The 23274-nt window shown below is 32.5% G+C and overlaps 3 protein-coding genes across 3 annotated transcripts; 1 reads left to right on the top strand and 2 right to left on the bottom strand.

Moving 5' to 3' along the window:
- The first annotated feature begins 14154 nt into the window (after nucleotides 1-14154).
- Nucleotides 14155-14580, top strand: LOC111613366 (ATP-dependent DNA helicase pif1-like). The gene has a single exon (XM_023354713.1). The coding sequence runs from the start codon at nucleotides 14155-14157 to the stop codon at nucleotides 14578-14580; it is 426 nt and encodes a 141-aa protein (XP_023210481.1).
- A 3937-nt stretch (nucleotides 14581-18517) lies between these two features.
- LOC111613364 lies at nucleotides 18518-19271 on the bottom strand. Its single transcript, XM_023354711.1, has one exon. The coding sequence runs from the start codon at nucleotides 19249-19251 to the stop codon at nucleotides 18547-18549; it is 705 nt and encodes a 234-aa protein (XP_023210479.1). The 5' UTR covers nucleotides 19252-19271; the 3' UTR covers nucleotides 18518-18546.
- A 2779-nt stretch (nucleotides 19272-22050) lies between these two features.
- Nucleotides 22051-23046, bottom strand: LOC111613365. Its single transcript, XM_023354712.1, has one exon. The coding sequence runs from the start codon at nucleotides 23044-23046 to the stop codon at nucleotides 22051-22053; it is 996 nt and encodes a 331-aa protein (XP_023210480.1).
- Between the last annotated feature and the right edge of the window lie 228 nt (nucleotides 23047-23274).

Genomic DNA, 23274 nt, shown 5'->3' with positions numbered 1-23274 from the left:
TTTTTTTTTTGAAGTTATAAGCCTCCTTGCTACGACAGTAATGCAATTAAACACTTAAAACAAATACTAGAAAACGAAGAAAAATATACTTTTTCATCTATTTTTACGTATTATATTGTCTAATTAGTTTAACAAGGAAAAATAAACCGATAAGTCAAAGTAACACAAGCATTTTTTTAAGATGAAATTAATTTAATATTAATATTTTTAAAAAAGGAATTAATTTAACTTTGTTATTAGAACAAGATCAAATAACTCGTATATAATTTTGTAATTCATAATTTCATTTTCATTTTCATCGTCTTTCCTTTCTCTGTTTAGCATCAGAAAGTAATCATCTAGTGGTGTTGATGTGAAAGATTATTAAATAAGATTTTGCTAAACTTGATTACTGCTTGTTTATATGCTGGAAATCTCATTAATAAAGAAGTATTTGCTAAAGTCATTTTATTTTATACAGAGCCAAAATAGAATTTAACCATAAAGAAGTTTGGAATCAAAGGATAAAACGAATTTTTTAATGCTCAATTTAAAAAAACTTTTCATTGTTCTGGCATAAGTTTTTGTTTCCATATTTGAAAATTCTATATTAAATATTATAAAAGGGTATATTATATTCTGTACAGTCTATTTACAAAAGGAAACCTTTATTAATATAATATCCAATAGACTTAATCCTTCTATAAAATAAGAGAATTTATCGTAGAAAATTTTAAAATAATTATTATACATAAAAATTAAATAAAATATTTTGTATATTTCTATTATATAGAGTATATTTTGTTCAGAATTGGCTTAAAGAGTAATAATTTCCTCGAGTATCAAGCACGAAGTTCAATTAAAAAATAATATAAAAATGTTTGCCGACAGGGCCTCTCAGAGGTAAAACATGTTCGTCACTTGTATTTTAAGGTCCTCGATATATTAAAATAAATAAAATAGAATTAGTAAATTGTGCTAAGTTTATTAAATAATAAAATTTGACAAAAATAAAAACGTTTTCTTCTCTTCTAATACACGAAAAATGCAGTGGCATGAATAATTCGTAACAAATGTTTTTGAGGACAGTGTAAATATGAGGCTCTGTTGGCCCTCTCTTTGGATTGGGTTTGCTTATCAACATAACTATAATATTTTATATTTTATTTAAATTCTAATTTCTTTAATTAAAACTTTTATGGTATTTTGCGTCGATTCCAGAAAAACTTTGGTCACAAAATTTTCTGGAATTAGTTTTAGATATTTGAGATAATATTTTATTTGATACTTGGTTTTCTTCTGATAATAAATTTAATTTTGTTTAATATAGATTCTATAACACGGCTTTTCTGTTATAGAAAGAAAATATAATCTGTATTAATTAACATATTTAAACTAAAGAAAAATTACTAATTTTTTAAAAATTAAATACACAAAGAGCAATTATTTATTGTGCTGGGTTGCAATTTTTCGTCACCTCAATTTTAGTAGTGTCTTGCCCGTGTACATCATACTTTTCCTGTTAACAATAGAATCATGCAGATAATCTATCTAACTCCGTTCAGGAGAAAATTTCTAAATTAAAATAATGTGTCTTCCGGTTTAAACAAAAGTTCTTATATAGTTAATGGGGTCTCCTGTCCCTAAGCTTTCATGTTTTGTCTCAATTTCCATCTAAATAACTCCATTCTTGAAGGACAGACAAAAAGACTGATGCCAGTAGGAGTTTATAGATCTACAATTTTTTAAAATTGCAGCCCAAAAATTATCAATAATTTAGACCTGACTCAGAATATATAATGTTTTTATTTATTTATTATTATTTTAATAATAATTTTTTTTTAGTTGAAGTCTCAACACTTTATTAGCATCAATCGATTTAACGTCTATCATTCTACACAAAATAACGAATTGGCAGAAAATATTTAAAATACATATGATTAGAAGGTTAAAAACTATCGATAAGAAACCCATTAAACATATAATGGATTTTAAAATTAAATATGCTTTTAAATTTTAAATAGAATCCATCATCTAAGTGTTAAGAAACTAAATATAGTTTGTATCAATAGGTCATATCAATTTTTTGATATTTCAAATTTTTATCAGTACTGTAAAATAGTTCTCATTCAATGGATTATACAATTAAACCTCGATTTAACGGACTAATTCGAGCCGAAAATACGTTTAAGCCGAAATTCCGTTATATAATAAACTAGATTTTGCGAATGAGCGTGTTAAAAAGATCGACAAATCAGTTTAGTTTATTTGTTTTAACTTATGTAGATGCATTTAAGTAATTAAAATTAATTATGTATGAGAAGTTCAATTTCACAAAAAAGTTTTCTATATTTATTACTGTTTATTACTCGCTGAATATAAACAAATACACGATATAAATCCAAATAAATGAATAAACATTATTTTGAAAAATACATTTTATGAGCGATTTTTTGCACTCTTGGATTTGAAAAAATAACCTGTTAATTTAATTACACGTAAAAAGCATTTTAAAATAGAGATTTTTAATTTGCACATATGTCATACAGATCGGAAACTTTGTCCGTTAAATCGAGATTTTATTGTAATGATATTATTGTTTTTCAAACTAATGAAATTTGGATATATTCGGATGAAAATTATATCCAAATTTTATATACCGTTAATTCATATTCTGCGAATGAAAATTATGTGTATAGTCTGGTCCAAATAAAGGGAACGGTTAGGACTTTGTGGGTCGAGTCTTGAATAAGAAAAGACCTCAAAATTTAAACTTTCGTATAAAAAACGTGACTCGAAAATGACATACAATAAAATTTCTTCCGATAATTAGTGCAAAATCTGTTTTATTTGCTCCCGAAGAAAGGGCCCTAATTCGCTAGTTTTTCTGAAGCTCGCGAATCTACTAAATCGGAATTTCGAATAGGGTTTTCTCTCACTCCTCTCAGGATCTAAATGTTATAAGTTTGATTTGATTTCTCAAATGAAAATTATAATGTATAATGCAAAATTGCTTATAAACTTTTCCTGTCTGTCGGTCCTTTCTTAATCCCGAGAATAGTGCTAGATAGATGAAAGTCGTAACCAGATATAGTAAGCTTTGGGGCAGCAGGTTCAGATGAACTTGATCAAATGTCATGTGATTTCAATTCAAAATTTTCCCTAGAACAAAGTTGCATGAATGACCGGCATAATTCTGTTGTTATCAGGAAAAGTATGATGTACAGCAGTGTTTTTCAACCTGTAGGTCGCGGCCCCCAGGGGGGTCGCGAGGCCTTACACGTGGGGTCGCGGGCAGAAGAAAAATACAAGTGTTTATAGGTCCTACACTACATTAAAAAAAGTACTGCGAATTTGATTTTCTGATCGATACTCAAGTCTCAATCATCCTGAAGACACTGCTCCTAAAAAAAATCAACAGCTCAAGAACTCAAGACAAATTAAGTATGTAGCTTTCCCCAAAAAGGGAAGCTGCATACTTAATTTGTCTTGAGTTCTTGTGTTAAGTCAGAAAAAAAAATTAAATACAAAGGTTTTAATATCACTGATATAGTTTTAATATGGCCCTGGGGGGTCGCCAGAATTTTTTAATTTGGAGTCGCGTATTCAAGAAGGTTGAAAAACACTGGTCTAGAGGATAATTACTAAAATCAAATATGTTCTAAAGATTATTTTTTAAATCGTCGTAAATATCGTCTGTGTAAATTTCTAAAATTAAAGAATTGGTATCTGTATACAAAAGTTTACCCGTATCTTTATAATAATTTTTAAATAATTCGTAATATATTTGGTACATATGTTGCTTACTCAACTCTAAAACACAAAAACCTATGTATAATGGTTTATCAAGCAATAAATTTGTTCTCTTTAATCTAAAAATACTGTAGTCTTCGTTGATTTTTGGAAGCTCTCTAGCGCAGGATCATTTAGATATTTTTTTACATTGGTCTTTATTTAATCCAGCTTTTAAATTAATTTTTTACGCACATTTTGCATACATTTACCATAGAAGCTATTGTTCATTAATTTAAAAAAGTTTTTGTCGAACTGACTATTGCTAAGTTTTCGTTATTCATTATTAAAAAATATATATGGTTTTAAGTAAGGCGCTTGTTTAAAAGAAAGTATTCTATAGATTTTTTTAAAAATTAAACCTTTCTTTAGATACTATTTTAAGTTTCTGTGAGATCCGAATAGGCCCTGGGTCTAAATTAATAATTTCAAAATAATATTAAATTTTTGTTATAAAATATTCTTTCGTTTGGGTGAGAAAAATAACGTTTTAGCGTGGGAAAAATAGATAACAGATGCTACTTCCTTCTAGGCAAGTTAGAACATCCTCTGTTTTCCCATTATCTGCTAAAAATCTCTCTTCGATAGAAAATGTAAACCCCTCATTTCATCCCCTTCCGTCCGTTCCCACAGAAGAATCTTTGTATGATCATTGGTCGCCGATCATCAGATATAGAGGAGATTTATCAGAATTCGAGGAGTTCATCGACAGACCTGGAAGAGTCAGGACTCCACACATATTTCTCCTGATGGCAAACGCCTTAGACGAGTCACATAAAATAAATCTAGAGTTAGCGCTTAGAAGATATACTTTAATTTTGTGCACATTTCGACCTCCCATGGAATGAAGTTTGAAACTTTATAAAAGAAGTGCCTTTGCCTACAGAGAAGAAGTCGAAAGACAACTAAACCAGGTTGTATGTTTAATAACGATTTGTAAGCTCTCTCTCTCGTAAAGGTTAAGTATAAGTCCATATCTTTCTCGACTTATAGTTTGTAATTTGTATTTATTGTCTCTCATTATCATATATTTGTACTACTTTTATTGGTTTATGTTAAATTAAATTTACTCTTGTTCATTTGTTAAAGGATGTCTCATTATTATTATTTCTTGAATCAAATCTATAAAATATTCACATGCGTGTTTGTCCGCAAATCGATTAATTGACAAACGTGTTGGGAACCTGACGTTGGGATAGAGACCTCACAGTCTTTAATCCTCATCAAGCAAAATATTACCGCCTCCTATGTAAGTTTTTAAGATCAGATCTAATGATCTGAAACTGCAGAAAACAGATTTCGGATAATCTGTGCCGATTAAGTGGTACGAACAATCCTAAACGGAGTTTGTACCCCCGGCTACTCTCACATTTCTATAGTGTACAATATAACGTAATTTATCTTTTAAAGTGGGAACTAATTTTTTAATATTATTGTTAAATTTTAGATTTAATGAAGATAAAAGTGATTTCTGATATTCATATAAATTTTCGTATTCTATTGTTTCGTGACTTACTGCAAGAGGTAAATCATTATGTCGATTGTGAAGCAAAACTGGATATTCTAAATCTACTTCGAGTATGTATCCTATTTCAGATTTTGAAGAAACATTTTTAATATTAAATTCATCAATTTCGGACTGTCGCAACCAACAAAACTCTGAATATGGAAGATATTGAACCATACTCAATCCGTATTAATTATTGCTATCAATCATCATTATATAATTATGAAGTTTCGAATTATCGTTTGAGATATGTACGGATTGTTTGCGCGGGGATATCTATTTCCGACCAAGGACAGACCCCTCGAATTGCCTATTCCATGTACTATGTGGCTTTGTTAAGCCGTGTTTCTTCTGTCTTTCCTTTCTCTTCATTACTTGTGACCACGTCTTATGGAAAAACCCCACTTCTGGCCTTTGTTTACTTAACTACGATGTGGTTGGTTAAACCATGTGGTCCGATCTGTGTTAGACAATAGGGGCTGATGCTTGATTGGTCGCTTCTCGGCCTTATTGGCTAAGATCAATTAGTGACTTGGTTGGCCTTTTGTACCATCCTTGTTAGTGTTATGGGTGTTTCAGTACACCCAGGTCGGCGCATCTTCAATTAGCCTTTTTGGTTTATTTTGACCAAAAAGGCACCTTTTAGTGAGGTTTCCTTGCTAAAGAATTAATACTGTATTAGTAGTTGGCATTAAAACTATATTACTAACTACTAATACAGTATTAATGTTAGTTCTTTTAAAACTTGCAAGACGTTTGTAAATAAAAATCATCTAGACTTTTTTGATTTATGAAATGTTAAATGAAAGAATGTGTAACTAATAACAATATTTCAAATTATTACGATATACACAATTTGAATAGTACATACTGTTGCCGAGGTTATAAATAACTGACTCCAAAGAATAGCTTGGCGTTGATAAAATTTAATAACACAAATTTCAGAATTCCAAATAGACAATTATCAATACTTAAAAACTAGGTTGTACAAATCTAAGTAGGAACGATCGTCACGACACAACATGTGGCTCCCACGTACAGCATACAAAAGAACCTTATAAAAAATAAAATAATATAAATATAATATATAATAAAATAAAATATGTGAACTTGGCATTAAAACTATATTACTAACTACTAATACAGTATTAATGTTAGTTCTTTTAAAACTTGCAAGACGTTTGTAAATAAAAATCATCTAGACTTTTTTGATTTATGAAATGTTAAATGAAAGAATGTGTAACTAATAACAATATTTCAAATTATTACGATATACACAATTTGAATAGTACATACTGTTGCCGAGGTTATAAATAACTGACTCCAAAGAATAGCTTGGCGTTGATAAAATTTAATAACACAAATTTCAGAATTCCAAATAGACAATTATCAATACTTAAAAACTAGGTTGTACAAATCTAAGTAGGAACGATCGTCACGACACAACATGTGGCTCCCACGTACAGCATACAAAAGAACCTTATAAAAAATAAAATAATATAAATATAATATATAATAAAATAAAATATGTGAACTTGGCATTAAAACTATATTACTAACTACTAATACAGTATTAATGTTAGTTCTTTTAAAACTTGCAAGACGTTTGTAAATAAAAATCATCTAGACTTTTTTGATTTATGAAATGTTAAATGAAAGAATGTGTAACTAATAACAATATTTCAAATTATTACGATATACACAATTTGAATAGTACATACTGTTGCCGAGGTTATAAATAACTGACTCCAAAGAATAGCTCGGCGTTGATAAAATTTAATAACACAAATTTCAGAATTCCAAATAGACAATTATCAATACTTAAAAACTAGGTTGTACAAATCTAAGTAGGAACGATCGTCACGACACAACATGTGGCTCCCACGTACAGCATACAAAAGAACCTTATAAAAAATAAAATAATATAAATATAATATATAATAAAATAAAATATGTGAACTTGGCATTAAAACTATATTACTAAGTTCACATATTTTATTTTCAAATAACAATTTCTCATCTTCCAGGTTTTAGCCATACCACAAATTGTTGATGTAATGTCTGTGATAGAACCAGCTGAAGATTTGAATATAGAACTTCATAATACTGATAATCAGCAAGTAAATCTTAAAAATAATTATATTCCATAAAAGTACTGTTCAGCTTATAATGAAATAATTACCTTCCAATCAGAGTTCCACCAATGTGAAAAAAATTCAAAATAAAAAAAGAAAACAGCCTGAAGCAGCTGAGGCAATTTATGAACAAGCCAAAAAAAGAAAGCAAACAATTGAAGAGGAACAGGAATTAAAAATTAAATTCATGAAAGAAGAGCATGATATGAAAATGCTAATAATGCAAGCACAATTAAAAGTCCAGCAAAAGATATTGAAAATTTTAGAAGAAAATCCATACACTTTTAGATTGCAATTATAAATATTGCAATTAATTATTTTTTGCAAAATATATATTTATATAGTGTAAAAATTGTTTTAGTTTTTAATATAATATTAAGATAAACGACTTCCAACAACTTAACACTGCGTTGAATAATAACAATCCACGAAAAACCTTTTTACGGGTGTTATGCATCAACTACAAGGATGGGGAAACGCTTGCACAGGCGTGGAAGTATTTGTTTGAGGAATTCGAACAGTGTCAGTCGGAGGGGTAAAACCCGACGCGCACACTGGGTCAAAATACCATTCAATTCTTTGCTTTTTATAAGATGATTCAAGAGTCCTAAATCGTAAAACTGATTAAATAAGTAATGTAACTGATAATGTAAGAAATGCTTTTTTTCAGATAATACTTTATTTCTTAATTACAAACCCTGTTTTGGGTAATCTGAATTCTAAATATAAAAAATAACTTTTTTTTAAAATGACCACAAACTTCTAAAATACAAAAAATAGTTTCAGTTTAAATTTAGATTTTATAGTTAAGTCAATGAAATTAACTTTATCATTAGGTGCAGTTTTATAGACTGCTATGCAGGAGAAGTTGGAAGTGTCCATGATGCTCGTGTGTTTCGACATTCTAAATTGGGGAAAAGTTTGAGTACGATGTTTCCACCAAAATACCATCTTTTAGGCGACTCTACATATCCCCTACAAGAACAGTTAATAACGCTATTTAGAGATAACGGACATTTAAATCCACAGCAGCTAAATTTTAATCTAAAACACAGTAGAACAAGGAACACAGTGGAACATACCTTTGGTTTATTGAAAGGATGTTTCAGACGTTTGAGATACGTGGATATGGGCAAACCTTATCTCATACCAATGTTTATTATGGCCTGCTGTGTGTTACATAATATTTGTTTATTTTATGATGGAGATTTACAGGATGAAACTGTAATTAAAAATGACAACCCTAGTGAATCCATACCAAATTCAAGTAGTACTTGTGCTCGAGCACAGAATAAAAATATATTAATGCAAATGTTGTAAAAATCTGTTTAAAACATACAGTATTGATGTATATTGTTATTGTATGTGACCAGATATTTTCAGACAATCTCTTTGAAAGCGACATTCCTCTTGACCTAAATAGCACCATGCTTCTTCGCTCGCGCAAATTGGAGAATGTAATTTATAAAGCAGTAAAAAACAAACAAATACCTTGTCTTATACACGAGTAAATACGATTGTTTTTCTTAACATCGACTGAATCAGTCGATGTTAAGAAACCCACATACTCCGACAAAAATAAAAATTTTTTAATTAAAATATATAACAGGTGTGGTCAAACTTTTATCCCTTAAAGTCTACTTTTTTCGAAAAATATAGTCTGCGGGCGACTATGAATATGGGCAAACAATTTTAGGATTTTTATATGCACATGCGTTAACATTCATTTGTATTGTTCATCGGAATAAATAAAAACAGTATGGGTACGTTGCACAGACAGTCTATTATTGCAAGAATAAATTATCGAATTAAGATTTTTAAACATTAATTTAAGTGAATGCAAATTGTTCAACTTTAGCTTCGCGGGCTACTTTCAAAACCTTTGCGGTCGACCGCAATCTACGTGTTGGCCTGATATATAAAAAAATATTTTAAAAAAACTTAAAATTTATAAATTTTTATTAAATTAGAACAAAAATTCTTACATGAATTCATTTATTCTAATTAAACAAATCCAAAAACTAGAAAATATCTAAAACGTCGTCTAATTTTATAGTGTCAGCGCCCCTAGCGCTCATCTCGGAACACGTTTTGACAGGAAGAATGGACTGTTTTCCTTGGTCATGTGATACTACGGATGAGATAAAAATTAGCCGTATCGTAAATGACTTTATATCCTATCAATTGTAAATGAGTGGTAATAATTAGAAGCAGCCAACAACTATGCCCAATGAAGTGAATATGGCACTCAGATCGCTCGCAAACTAATTCATAACCGAATTTCGAGACAAAATTTACAAAATGACTGCCAAACGGAATGTACAACTTGCTGCTCGTACCACTTTTTTGGAAACTCCAGACCACTCACAGCACTTAGCAGTGATCGTAATGATCTCACCGTTCTCCCACCAGGACACTTCATTATCGGGGATTCCCTTTCAGCAATTCCTGAGCCAGATCTCACAAGCATCAATTCTAACTGCCTTTCTCGATGGCAGCTAGGCCAACAGATGTTGCAACATTTCTGGAGACGGTGGAAACGTGAATATATTGCACGTCTACAACAACGACATAAATGAGCAGCCAAAAAAAGAACATCAAAATTGGTGAGTTAGTGTTACTCAAGGATGACGATGTGCCACCCACAAAATGGAAGATAGCGAGAGTTTGTGAACTTCATCCTGGAGAGGACAATTGTGTATAGGTGGTAACAGTCAAATTGGCATCCGGTCAACAGCTCAAGCAACCTATTGTGAAGATATGCCCCCTTCCTCTTAATTAACTAATTAATGACATTGTTCTTGTAACCGCGTCATATTGAAACTGTTATTTCAATGTAAGCAAAATGTTCGATATCTTTCGTATTAGTTCAGAAAAAAGTGTATGTTTGGGCAGAAATAACAAAATGGTCTATGCGTGTAAAACTTTTTTTATTGGTTTTTGAAAACGTCTACGTATTGCATGGCGTCATGACAATTTTTTATCTGTTCAACTTGTATTGGTTCAGTTTATATTGAAAGTAACTAAGAGTGTTTATGCTTCATTGTATCATTTTTCCAAAAACATTGCGAAGGCTCACTGACAGTGGTTATGATTGGAAGAAGCCAACAACTATGCCCAATGAAGTGAACATGACACTAAGAGCACTAGGATATGAATTCATAACCGAATTTCGAGACAAAATTTACAAAATGACTGACAAACGGAACATACAACTTGCTGCTGGTACCACTTTCTTGAAATTTGCTAACGAATTATTCAGCGATGGAATTACTTGGTATAAAATCGTGAAATTATTTGCGTTTACTGGTGAAATGGCTTTCATTTGCTACAGAATAAATAAGACAGAAATAAACGACAACATAGCAGAATTGTTGAGCTCCTATATTGAAATTAAATTACTAACATGGATACACAATAATGATGATTGGAACGGTCTGGTGGCTTATTTTGAAAACAGACACAATAACATATAGGCATTAAAATATTAAATTATAATAAAAATGTTTTGTATTTAAATTAAAGTAAAAAAAATATACAAAAAAAATTTTATACTTTATTTCTTTAAGATGAAAGAAAAGTTTGTATTTTTTAATAAGTTCTGTTTTTTTATAAATTATTATAGTTGTGAAATACATTGGATCAACAAAAAGTTACTTTCCAAAAAAGTTGAATGGTTTAAGTCATTTCTTATTGATAAACTACACCATTGTTGGTCAGAAATAACAAAATGGTCTATTCAAAAATGAGGCCTGCGTCTTTAATATTAAAGAAGCAGGCCTCAACGTGTCAGTCAATAAGTCTAATATTAAATTAGACTTATCGACTGACACGTTTAAATAACGGCCTTCAATAAAACACGATTTTCTAACGACAGCACTTCATATTTTTTTGTTTTTCATACAATTTCAAACAAACAAATGAATTTCCTTTGCTGCTATTAACGCCTGCACCTAATTTCAAGAATGGAAGAACTGCCCGAGGTGGGTTTGAACTAGTTTAGACCATAAGTGGCAATTTAATGGTTGTATTGAAGAGCGCGTCATTAAGGAAAAGGAAAAAGAGAGCATTAACGCTTAACCACAAAAACAGCTCTCGAAATTGATTTTCATACTTTCTCTTAAATTGATAATATTTCATATATTGTCTATACTAATATTATAAACAGGTAATGTTTGTAAGTAAGAAAGTTTGGATGTAGCAGGTAATCTCCAAAACTATTCATCCGATTTCAAAAATTCTTTCACCAATATTTAGAATGGAACTGCAGGGTGGACACAGGCTGTATATCATTCCGTTAAACATTCATATAAATTAAAAGATATCATCTAGGTTAAGGCTCTTATGTCCAACAGATGACGCTACAAGTACGACGCCCTAAGTTTGCTTTTCTGTGAAAATGAACTAAAACACATCATCTTCTATCTTTATAAGTGAAAACGTAATGTTCATTTGTTCCTACCGATTCCTTTGAAATTTTGACACAATGCTGCATTCGAATACGCACGTGTTTTTATATAATATGTCGAAATTTCCCAACTGGAGAGCGATAGAAAGAATTAAGGCTTACCGTAAAGAACTCTGCTTCTATTTATACTATTTTAGATACGGTTTTTTGCTTTTTGATTGCGTTTTAATAGGGTACGTCAAAAGAATGTACATTAAGAAAAAATTTTTCAAAAAATTTCCCCTCCCCCATGAGGGTAATGTTATACATTTGTAATAGATACATTTTAAGTCGCAACAACACGTGGCGGGGCCTGCTAGTTTTAAATATTAGTAAAAATATTTCAATGTTTTAACCTAATGTTCGAACCGTTTTAAATCGCTTTGTCTCTGCCAACCGTTAGGCCTTAGAATTGACATATTTTCGGAATATTCATAATATATAAAAATCAAGAATTCGATTCATGGTTGAAAAACTGCACTCAACAGATGCACTCGTACCGTAAGAATCAATATTAAATCATATAATTCTTTTATCCGAGCAACACCTTATTGTTAATACGTAATTAACTGTTTTGTGACTTCGGTAAGCTGGGACGACAGTTCGATGAACTTTGATAGTGACGCTTTCGTAACATCGTAACGTTCTATACTAAAAACCGAGTTTATATTTGACAACGACGATTTATTTTTCGATATTAACTTTGTAAAAACAAATATAATAATAAATAACCGAATTATTTAAAATTCAGACTAAATGCTTATAAAAAAATAAATGAATTATCTAAATTTACAAACATCTATGTTTCATATAAATAATCTCTCTAATTTTAAGATGTAAAGTTATATNTAAATCATATAATTCTTTTATCTGAGCAACACTGTCTTATTAACATATAATTAACTGTTTTGTCACTTTGAAAAGCTGGGATCACAGTTCCACGAACTTTGATAGTTACACTTTCGTAACATCGTAACGTTCTATATTTAAATCCGAGTTTATATTTGACAATGACAATTTATTTTTCAATATTAACTTCGTAAAAACAAATAAAATAATAAATAACCAAAATAAGCATTTAGTCTGAATTTTAAATAAAAAACAATAAATGTATTAACTAAATTTACAAACATCTATGTTTCATATAACTAATCTCTCTAATTTTAAGATGTAAAGTTATATAACAAAAATATATAAATTACTGTCTGTAAGATGTGCAACTAATACTACATATAAAATATTTTATTTTCGAACAAAAAGTTTCTAACAATAGACGGGACATGTATTAGAGCAACGCTTATCGTACTTTGTGTGTTCACACATGCATTTAAAGTTTTTTTTTTGGTCATATTGTTTAGTCTTCTATGTCTCTGTGTGACACGTTGTTTCCCCTCATTCAGCTTTTCTTCATGTTACATCGAACTGTATATTTCTGTGTGTCGTTAGATTTGTGTATTTAATTATATCCAACTCACCAAATAAACCATATCCAGTTTATAATCCATCAGAAAAATTCTTTCTACGAACGTTTTCGTCTATATTTAATAGACATCCTCAGGTATTAACGTGATGGAACTAAGGCTAGTGGAATAGAACGTCTTTGAAAGTTCCGTTTAACGATGTAATTCGAATATGATGCGTTAAAATGTCTGCAGAACTTCGGCTAAATTAAACTTCCTTTGTAAGTGTAGAAATTTTAAAGTATTTCCTCCGTCATTTTACTACGTCATGATCTACGTGAAATCAATTGATTATTTATTCGGATATGTTTTAAATATTTTACATAATTTTAATTTTAACGCATCATATTCGAATTACATCGTTAAACGGAACTTTCAAAGACGTTCTATTCCACTAGCCTTAGTTCCATCACATTAATACCTGAGGATGTCTATTAAATATAGACGAAAACGTTCGTAGAAAGAATTTTTCTAATGGATTATAAACTGGATATGGTTTATTTGGTGAGTTGGATATAATTGAATTAAATAACCAGTTTTTTGAAATACGATTTGTGTATTTGCTTCATTTTTTGACAAACTTCATATTTACAAATTCTCTTAGTCCAGAGTTAGCGAACCTTTCACTTCGCGTACAGAATAGTGAGCATACTGTATGTTTAAATATGTTTTATGCATGCCAAAGTTTTAGAATAACAATATTCAAAGGAATGAAATGAATATTGTTATTCTAATCTTCTATTCCTTTAATTATACCGTAATAAACGTAACGAAGCCAATTGAAAAAGGATAATCGAATGATAAACCGAAATCGCGTGATAAGTTACATGCCAGATGAACCTCAACACAAAAAGGGGATTATGTAATGGAACCCGATTAGTTGTGATGAGTTCAAGAGATCATGTCATTGAAGCTGAAGTGCTTACTGGGTCCGGATCGGGACAGATAATCCTGATACCACAAACTGATTTAACAAATAATGGTTCTGATTACCCATTTACCCTGAAACAAAGACAGTTTCCTGTCAAGGCTTCGTTTGCAATGACCATCAATAAGTCACAAGGACAGACTCTTGACAGGGTTGGAATTTTTTTGTCTGAACCTGTTTTTGGACATGGACAACTTTACGTTGCTTTTTCCAGAGTAAGGAGAGCAACTGATGTCAAAATCAAGATTCTGAAAACATCAGAACAAGGCAAATTGATTCCAAATAATAGTACTTTTTTTACCAAAAATGTTGTGTATACAGAAGTTTTATGATGAAATAAATGATAGAATACAGAATACAGCTAAAGATTATCTTCAGTCTGTAATACAGAAATACTGTTTGCTGTGTATTGATCTGTTAACATTACTTTTTATCATGAAGATTTGTATATATTTATACTTGATTTTTTAATTATATTAATTCTATTGAACACTTTTGAGTAAAGAATAGCTTCACTTTCTCATGTACAAATACTGTTTGCTGTTTGTGTATTGATATTTTAAGTTTAGTTTCTAAGATGAAGAATTGTATACATTTATATATATTAACTGCATCAAACTTTTAAACATTAAGCGCACACAACTTTCATATATTAAGTGCATTAAACATGCCTCAGGAATTNCAGTTGCGATACTGGCATACTGGCTGCTCATCACCCTTCAAAAGGTATTGATAAGTCAACCGAGTATGTCCAATTCTCAAACGAGTGATAATAACTTCAGATCTCCTGTTATAAAATTTCTTGTGTGTCCAATTTTCTATCGTAGGTTTAATCTCATCCAGTTTATTGTGGACTTGTGCGTTCCACACATTTTGCCATCTCTCTGCTAGTCGTTTTTTAATGACTAGCTTAAAATCACCTCCTTCAAAACGCATTGTGTGCTGTGAAGGACTAGCTGATTTTCCTGCTGCATCTGCTTCTTCATTTCCTCTTATACCAACATGGCCTGAAACCCAACAAAATTTTATAGAAAAATTCCTTGCAAGATGGCAAAACAATTTACGAATTTTAATCACTATAGAGTGAAAACTAGGTACACACGAGATCAAAGCCTGAAGTGCACTAACTGAGTCAGTGTAAATCACGCAGCGACGATGACCTTTTCTGATTACATAGTTTAAGGCTAACTGGATAGCATGTAGCTCTGCAGTAAAAATAGATGAATTTGATGTAATTTGCTCTGCCACGATTTCATCCTGGCAGACAAACGCTGAGCCAACATAATCATCTGATTTAGAACCATCAGTGTGAATGGGAATTAAATTCCTGTCATTGTGTTAAATTTCTGCAAAGCGCTGTCTATACACAGTCTGGCGTGGATTCCTTAGGAAACTGCTTTAAGCTTAAGTCAACATTTATCGCAGGATTAGACCAGAATAAAATACTATCAATCTCGGCCTGTGAAACGTTGGTCATGTTCAGGTCGATCGTGCTGCTTACATTCTCCATTCTTATGAAGAATGTACAAACACTACTTCGGCGAGCTTCAAATAACCTTTTCAGCTGAGTATCTGATACTGTACAATCAACTGGATATTTTGTATCAAATTTCTGTTTTAAATAATAAAAAAGAGACAACTGTTCTCTCCTAAGAGACAGTGGGGACTCATAAGCATCCACATACAAACTTTGGTTTGTTAGTTAGTTAGTTTTTATTGGCACAAAAGCCATACAGGCCATACTGCGCCATGACACATGGTACAATTTCATATATACAATAAATAGGAAGACACATATATAAACATAAAAACAAAAACGAATAAACAAAACATAACAGTTTAACCATTAAACAGCCAATAGTAATATAAATAAATAAATAAACAATTACGAAAAATATTTATAATAATTTAAATAGGTAACACAAAGTAAATAGAACTGTACAATAAATAAATAATCAAATTTCTCTATACATATTAATGACTTTCAAAAAGTCCACTATATTGTCCAGATTTAAACTCTGGCCCAAAATCTCTCTAAAGCTTGCATTTCCGAAATGCTGTCTACGACTCTGGTCAAAAGCAACACAGTTCCAAAATATGTGTTTAACACATACAGTACACTTGCAGTGCTGACATACTGGTTCGTCATCTCCCTTCAAAAAATATTGATGAGTCAGTCAAGTGTGTCCAATTCTCAAACAAGTAAAAACAACTTCAGATCTCCTATCATACTGCATATTGTGTGTCCAATTTTCTACTAAAAATTTGATCTCGTATAGTTTATTGTGAGTTTCTGCATTCCACATATTTTGCCATCTCTCTGCTGGTTGTTTTTTAACAACTAGCTTCAAATCGCCTCCTTCAATACGCATTGTATGCTGTGAAGGACTTGCTGACTTAGAAGCAAAATCAGCTTCTTCATTTCCTCTTATTCCTACGTGGCCTGGGACCCAACAGAATTTTATATAGAAATTCCTTGCAAGATGACAACAAATTAGTTTCTAAATTTTAATAACTATGGAGTGAAAACTAGGTTCATACGACATCAAAGCCTGAAGTGCACTAACTGAGTCAGTGTAAATCACACAGCAACGATGACTTTTTCTATTTATGTATTTTAGGGCTAAATAAATAGCCTGCAACTCCGCAGAAAAAATGGAAAAATTCAGTGCCATTTGTTCTGCCACAATTTCATTTTGGCAAACAAAGGCTAAACCAACATAGTTATCCGATTTCGATCCATCACTATAAATAAAAATTAAATTCCTGTCACAATGTTGAATTTCTGCGAAGCGCTGTCTATAGACGCAGTCTGGAGTGGTTTCTTTCAGAAACTGCTTTAAGCTTAAATCAACATCTATCGCTGGAATTGACCAAGATGGTATACTATTAACCTCAACCAGTGAGATATTGTTTGTGTTAAGGTCAATTGTGCTGCTTACATTCTCCATTCTTATGATGAATGTAAAGACACTACTTCAGCAAGCTTCGATTAACCTTTTCAGCTGAGTATCTGATACTGTACAATCAACTGAAAATTTAGTATGCGATTCCTGTTTTATATAATAAAAAAGAGACAACTGTTCTCTCCTGAGAGATAGTGGAGGCTCATAAGCATCCACATACAAACTTGAGACAAGAGAAGTTCGAAATGCACCAGTGCACAAACGAAATGCTTGATGCTGGATTGGATCCAGCATCCGAAGTGTAGATTCTCGCACAGAGCCATAAACAATGCATCCGTATTCCAGCTTTGAGCGGACAAGGGCCCTGTATATCCTGAGCATAGAAACTTTGTCTGCTCCCCAAAATGAGCAACAGTACCTTTAAAAAATTCAAAGATTTTAAACATCTACTCTTCAAATTGTGCAAGTGCAGTAAAAATGTCAGTTTGACATCAAATATGACTCCCAACAACTTCGTCTCGTTGACCATTAAAATTTTAAACCCATTTAGGTAAATTTCAGAATCAGAGTGCAAACCACGCCTTCGGCAAAAGTAGATGCACGAAGTCTTCTCTATGTTGAAACTAAAACCATTCATCTTTGACCAATAATCTATGCGATTTAGGAAGGTTTACAGTTGTCTCTCGATAAAACTCATGTTGCTAGACTGGCAGGAAATCTAAAAGTCATCCACATACAAAAAGTGTTTCACACTGACTAGAAGACAGTTATGCTATTAATTTTAATTAGGAACAGAGTCACACTCAAAATAGAGCGTTAAGGGACACCTTCTTGGGTGAAAAGCCTAGATGTTTGTTTGTTTGTTTGTTAGAGTTTATTAATGCAAAGGCCATACAGGCCATGCTGCGCCATGGCAAATGGTATATATATATATATTTATTTATATAAGATGTTCAATATAAATAAATAAATAAACTAATAAATAACAAAACCAAATTTAACAATATACATATGAATAATAACAAGATATATACATAAATAAATAAATAAATAAATAAATAATCAACAAGGTATATATATAAACATAACCTAGATAAATAATTAAATATGTCTATAAATATTATTCACTTTCAAAAAGTTCAATAATTTGTCAAGATTTGGCCTCTGGCCCAAAATCTCTCTCAGACTTGCATTTCCAAAATGCTGTCTATGACTTTGATCAAAAGCTGTGCAGTTGCATAGCATGTGTTTTACACTTAGAAAGCAGTTGAAATGCTCGCATACTGGCTGGTCTTCACCTTTAAAAAGGTATTGATGAGTCAACCAAGTATGCCTAATTCTCAAACGCGTAAGAATTACTTCAGATCTCCTGTCATACTGTTTATTGTGTGTCTAATTTTCAATATTTGGCTTGATCTCATGTAGTTTATTGTGGACTTGTGCATTCCACACGTTTTGCCATCTCTCTGCTAGTCGTTTTTTAACTACTAGCTTCAAATTGACTCCTTCAATACGCATTATATGCTGCAAAGAAGTAGCTGACTTTGCAGCTGCGTCAGCTTTTTCATTCCCTTTTATACCTACATGGCCTGGGACCCAACAAAATTTTACAAAGAAATTACTCCCAGTAAGATGGCAAAACAATTTGCAAATTTTAATCACTATAGAGTGAAAACTAAATTCACATGAAATCAAAGCCTGAAGTGCACTAACTGAGTCAGTGTAAATAACACAGGAACGATGACCTTTCCTATTTATATACTTTAAAGCTAAATGAATGGCATGCAGCTCTGCAGAAAAGATGGAAGAATTCAATGCAATTTGTTCTGCCATGATTTCATCCTGGCAGACAAAAGCTGAGCCAACGTAATCATCAGATTTAGATCCATCTGTATAAATAGGAATTAAATTCCTGTCATAGTGTTGAATTTCTGCGAAATGCTGTCTGTAGACATAATCTGGAGTAAATTCCTTTGGAAATTGCTTTAAGCTGAAGTCAACATTTATCACAAAAGTTGACCAAGGACATATGCTACAGACCTCTAGCTGTAAAATGTTGCCTGTGTTCAGGTCAATCGTGCTGCTCACATTCTTCATTCTTACGGCGAATGAAGAAACACTGCTTGGGCGTGCTTCAAATAACCTTTTCAGCTGAGTATCTGATACTGTACAATCAACTGAAGGTTTAGACTAAGATTTCTGTTTTATATAGCAAAATAGAGACAACTGTTCTCTCCTGAGAGATAGTGGAGGCTCATAAGCATCCACATACAAACTTTGTACAGAAGAAGTTCGAAAAGCACCAGTGCACAAACGTAGTGCTTGATGGTGAATTGGATTCAGCATCCGAAGAGTAGATTCTCGCGCAGAGCCATAAACAATGCAACCGTAGTCCAGCTTAGAGCAGACAAGGGCCCTGTAAATCCTGAGCATAGAAACTTTGTCTGCTCCCCAGGATAAGCAGCACAGTACCTTTAAAAGGTTCAGAGATTTTAAACATCTACTCTTCAAATTGCGCAAGTGAAGTAAAAACGTCAGTTTGGAATCAAATATGACTCCCAAAAACTTCGTCTCGTTGACCATTCGGATTTTAACCCTTTTTAAGTAAATTTCAGGATCCGAGTGCAAACCACGCCTTCGGCAAAAGTGGATGCACAGAGTCTTCTCTATGTTGAAACTAAAACCATTAATCTTTGACCAATGGTCTATGCGATTTAGGGAGGTTTGCAGTTGTCTCTCGATAAAGCTCATGTTGCTAGACTGGCAGGAGATCTGAAAGTCATCCACATACAAAGAGTGTTTCACACTAGGGGGAAGACAGTTAGCTATGCTATTAATTTTAATTAGGAACAGAGTCACACTCAAGATAGAGCCTTGAGGGACACCTTCTTCTTGTGTGAAAAGCCTAGATAAGGTGTTGCCCATCCTGACATAGAATCTTCGATTCTGTAGGAAGTTTTTTATAAAAATTGGCAAATTACCCCGCAACCCATATTCGTACAGATCACGGAGTATCCCGTATCGCCAACAACGATCATAAGCCTTCTCTATATCGAAAAATACAGACACTAGGTGCTGTCGTCTAACAAACGCTTCGCGTATAGATGTTTCAAGGTTTACTAAGTTATCAGCGGTACTTCTGTTCCTATGGAAACCACTCTGATGTGGTGAGAAGTATTCATTTTTCTCTAAGAGATACATCAAACGTCTGTTTACAATCCTCTCAAAAAGTTTACACAGGCAACTTGTCAGAGAGATTGGTCTGTAATTAGAGGGATTCTTGTGGTCTTTACCAGGCTTGGGAATAGGAATAATAATAGATAGCCTCCAAGAGTCAGGAAAAGTATGTTATGTCCATATTCTGTTAAACAGACACAGCAGATTAGAAATAGAATTGTTTGACAGATTTTTAATCATGCTGTAGTGGATTTTATCCGGGCCTACAGCACTCTTCCCTGAGCGAGAGATCGCTGTATGTAGTTCTGTGCTGGTGAATGGCACATTATATTCCTCATTAGATGAGAAATGAAAGTTTAAATATTGTTTTTCACTTTGGGCTTTATAAGCCTAAAAATTTCTTATATACATGATATTGCTGGATGAAGTAGAAAATGTTTCACCCAATGTATCAGCAATACCCTGTATATCGCTGATTATTGTGCCATTATTTTCCAGCATGTACAGAGAATGAGAAGCATAGTTCCCATTGATTTTATGGATTTTATCCCAGACTGCTGTTGAACTAGTAAATGATGTTATGCTTGAAACATACTTTCTCCAAGAATCCCTTTGGCTTTGCCTTCTTATTTTTCTGGCATTTGCCTTTGGTTTTTGGAAAGCAATCATATTACTAGCAGTGGGGTATCTTCTGAAAATCCCCCAAGCTTTCTTTTGTGTTTTAAATGCTGCCTCGCAATTTTGGTTCCACCATGGTTTCAGATGCTTTGGGTTTCTTGTTGACGTTTTTCCCATTGTTTTCTCAGCTGCCTGAATAATATTACAAGTGACAACTTCAACTGCATCATTGATATCAGCAGTATTGACAATTTCCTCAGTGATGTTAGCCAAAGAGGAAAATGCACGCCAATCTGACGTTTCCAGTTTCCAGCGTGGTGGACGGGCTGTTTCACAGCTTTCTCTGCCTCGATGTTTTAGAAATATTGGGAAATGGTCACTAGAGAGTGAATTAGATCCAACCTCTCATGTAAATGCTAAAAACAAATTCGGAGTTGCTAATGATAGATCAATGGCAGTGAACGTTTTTGATGGGGCATGGAAGTATGTCACTTCTGCAGTATTAAATAGATACAGTTGAGGATTACCTATAAATCTCTCAATGGCTCTGCCTCGACGATTGATGTCGAGACTGCCCCACATACGATTGTAGCCATTAAAATCACCAAGTAAAAGGAATGGTGTTGGCAATTGTTCAACCAAGGCATCCAGTTCATTCTCATTGACTCCGACATGTGGTGGCAAGTATACAGAACAAACTGTGACATTTACTCCAATTGAAATCCTGACTGCCACAGCTTGCAAATCAGTTGTTATTTGTACCGGCAAGGATGGGTTGGTTAGTTGGTTTGTTCTAGTTTTTTGGCACAAGAGCCATTTAGGCTAAGCTGCGCCAAAGCAAATGGTAAAAATTTTAAGACATCACACTAACGAACATAGGACATTATTACATAAATAAATAAACAAATAACAACAAATATATACAACAAGATTACTAAGAAAAACCAAAGTAAATACAACTCTAAAATAAGTAAATAAATAAATAACTAATCAAATATCACTATACTAATATAATAAATAACAAAACCAATAACAAAAATATATAACGGTACACGTATATATAATAACAACATATAAATAAATAAATATTTAAATAAATAATCAAATTTCTTTATGATAATTAGTGACTTTCAGAAAGTTCAACAATTTATCAAGATTTGGCCTCTGGCCCAGAATCTCTTTAAAACTTGTATTTCCAAAATGCTGTCTACGTATCCTCTCAGAGACAATGCAGTTGCAAAGTATGTGTTTAACACTTACAGTACAGTTACAATATTGGCATAATGGCTGATCTTCACCCTTCAAAAGGTACAGATGAGTCAACCGAGTATGCCCAATTCTCAAACGAGTAAGAATTACTTCAGATCTCCTGTCATACTGTTTATTGTGTGTCCAATTTTCTATATTCGGCTTGATCTCGTGTAGTTTATTGTGGATTTGTGCATTCCACATGTTTTGCCATCGCTCTGCTAGTCGTTTTTTAACAACTAGCTTCAAATCACCTCCTTCAATAGGCATTATATGCTGTGAAGGACTAGCTGATTTTGCAGCTGCGTCAGCTTCTTCATTTCCTTTTATACCTACGTGGCCTGGGACCCAACAAAATTTTATAGATAAATTCCTTGCAAAAAGATGGCAAAACAATTTACGAATTTTAATCACTATAGAGTGAGAACTACGTTCACACGAGATCAAAGCCTGAAGTGCGCTAACTGAGTCAGTGTAAATCACGCAACCACGATGACCTTTTCTGATTACATAGTTTAAGGCTAAGTAGATAGCATGCAGCTCTTCAGTAAAAATAGAAGAATTTGATGAAATTTGCTCTGCCACAATTTCATCCTGGCAGACAAAGGCTGAGCCAACATAATCATTCGATTTAGAACCGTCAGTGTAAATGAAAATTAAATTCCTGTCATTGTGTTGGATTTCTGCAAAGTGCTGTTTATAGACGTAGTCTGGTGTGGATTCCTTAGGAAACTGCTTTAAGCTAAAGTCAACATTTATCACAGGAGTAGACCAGGGTGGTGTACTATCAATCTCGGCCTGTGAAACGTTGCTTATGTTCAGGTCAATCGTGTTGCTTACATTCTCCATTCTTATGACAAATGTAGGAACACTACTTGGGCGAGCTTCAAATAACCTTTTCAGCTGAGTATCTGATACTGTACAATCAACTGAAGGTTTAGTAAGAGATTTTTGTTTTATATAATAAAAAAGAGACAACTGTTCTCTCCTGAGAGATAGTGGAGGCTCATAAGCATCCACATACAAACTTTGGACAGGGGAAGTTCGAAATGCACCAGTGCACAAACGCAAAGCTTG

The sequence above is a fragment of the Centruroides sculpturatus genome, unplaced genomic scaffold, assembly GCF_000671375.1.
Source record: "Centruroides sculpturatus isolate CEXI.00-Female unplaced genomic scaffold, Cexi_2.0 scaffold1632, whole genome shotgun sequence".
Classification (NCBI taxonomy): domain Eukaryota; kingdom Metazoa; phylum Arthropoda; class Arachnida; order Scorpiones; family Buthidae; genus Centruroides; species Centruroides sculpturatus.
The sequence above is the reverse complement of the archived record's forward strand: the minus strand, read 5'-3'. Positions and strand labels throughout refer to the sequence as shown.

Bases quoted from the DNA above. Each gene is read 5' to 3' on its own strand.
- LOC111613366 (XM_023354713.1), top strand. From the start codon at position 14,155: ATGAACCTCAACACAAAAAGGGGATTATGTAATGGAACCCGATTAGTT.
- LOC111613364 (XM_023354711.1), bottom strand. From the start codon at position 19,251: ATGAAGAATGTGAGCAGCACGATTGACCTGAACACAGGCAACATTTTA.
- LOC111613365 (XM_023354712.1), bottom strand. From the start codon at position 23,046: ATGGAGAATGTAAGCAACACGATTGACCTGAACATAAGCAACGTTTCA.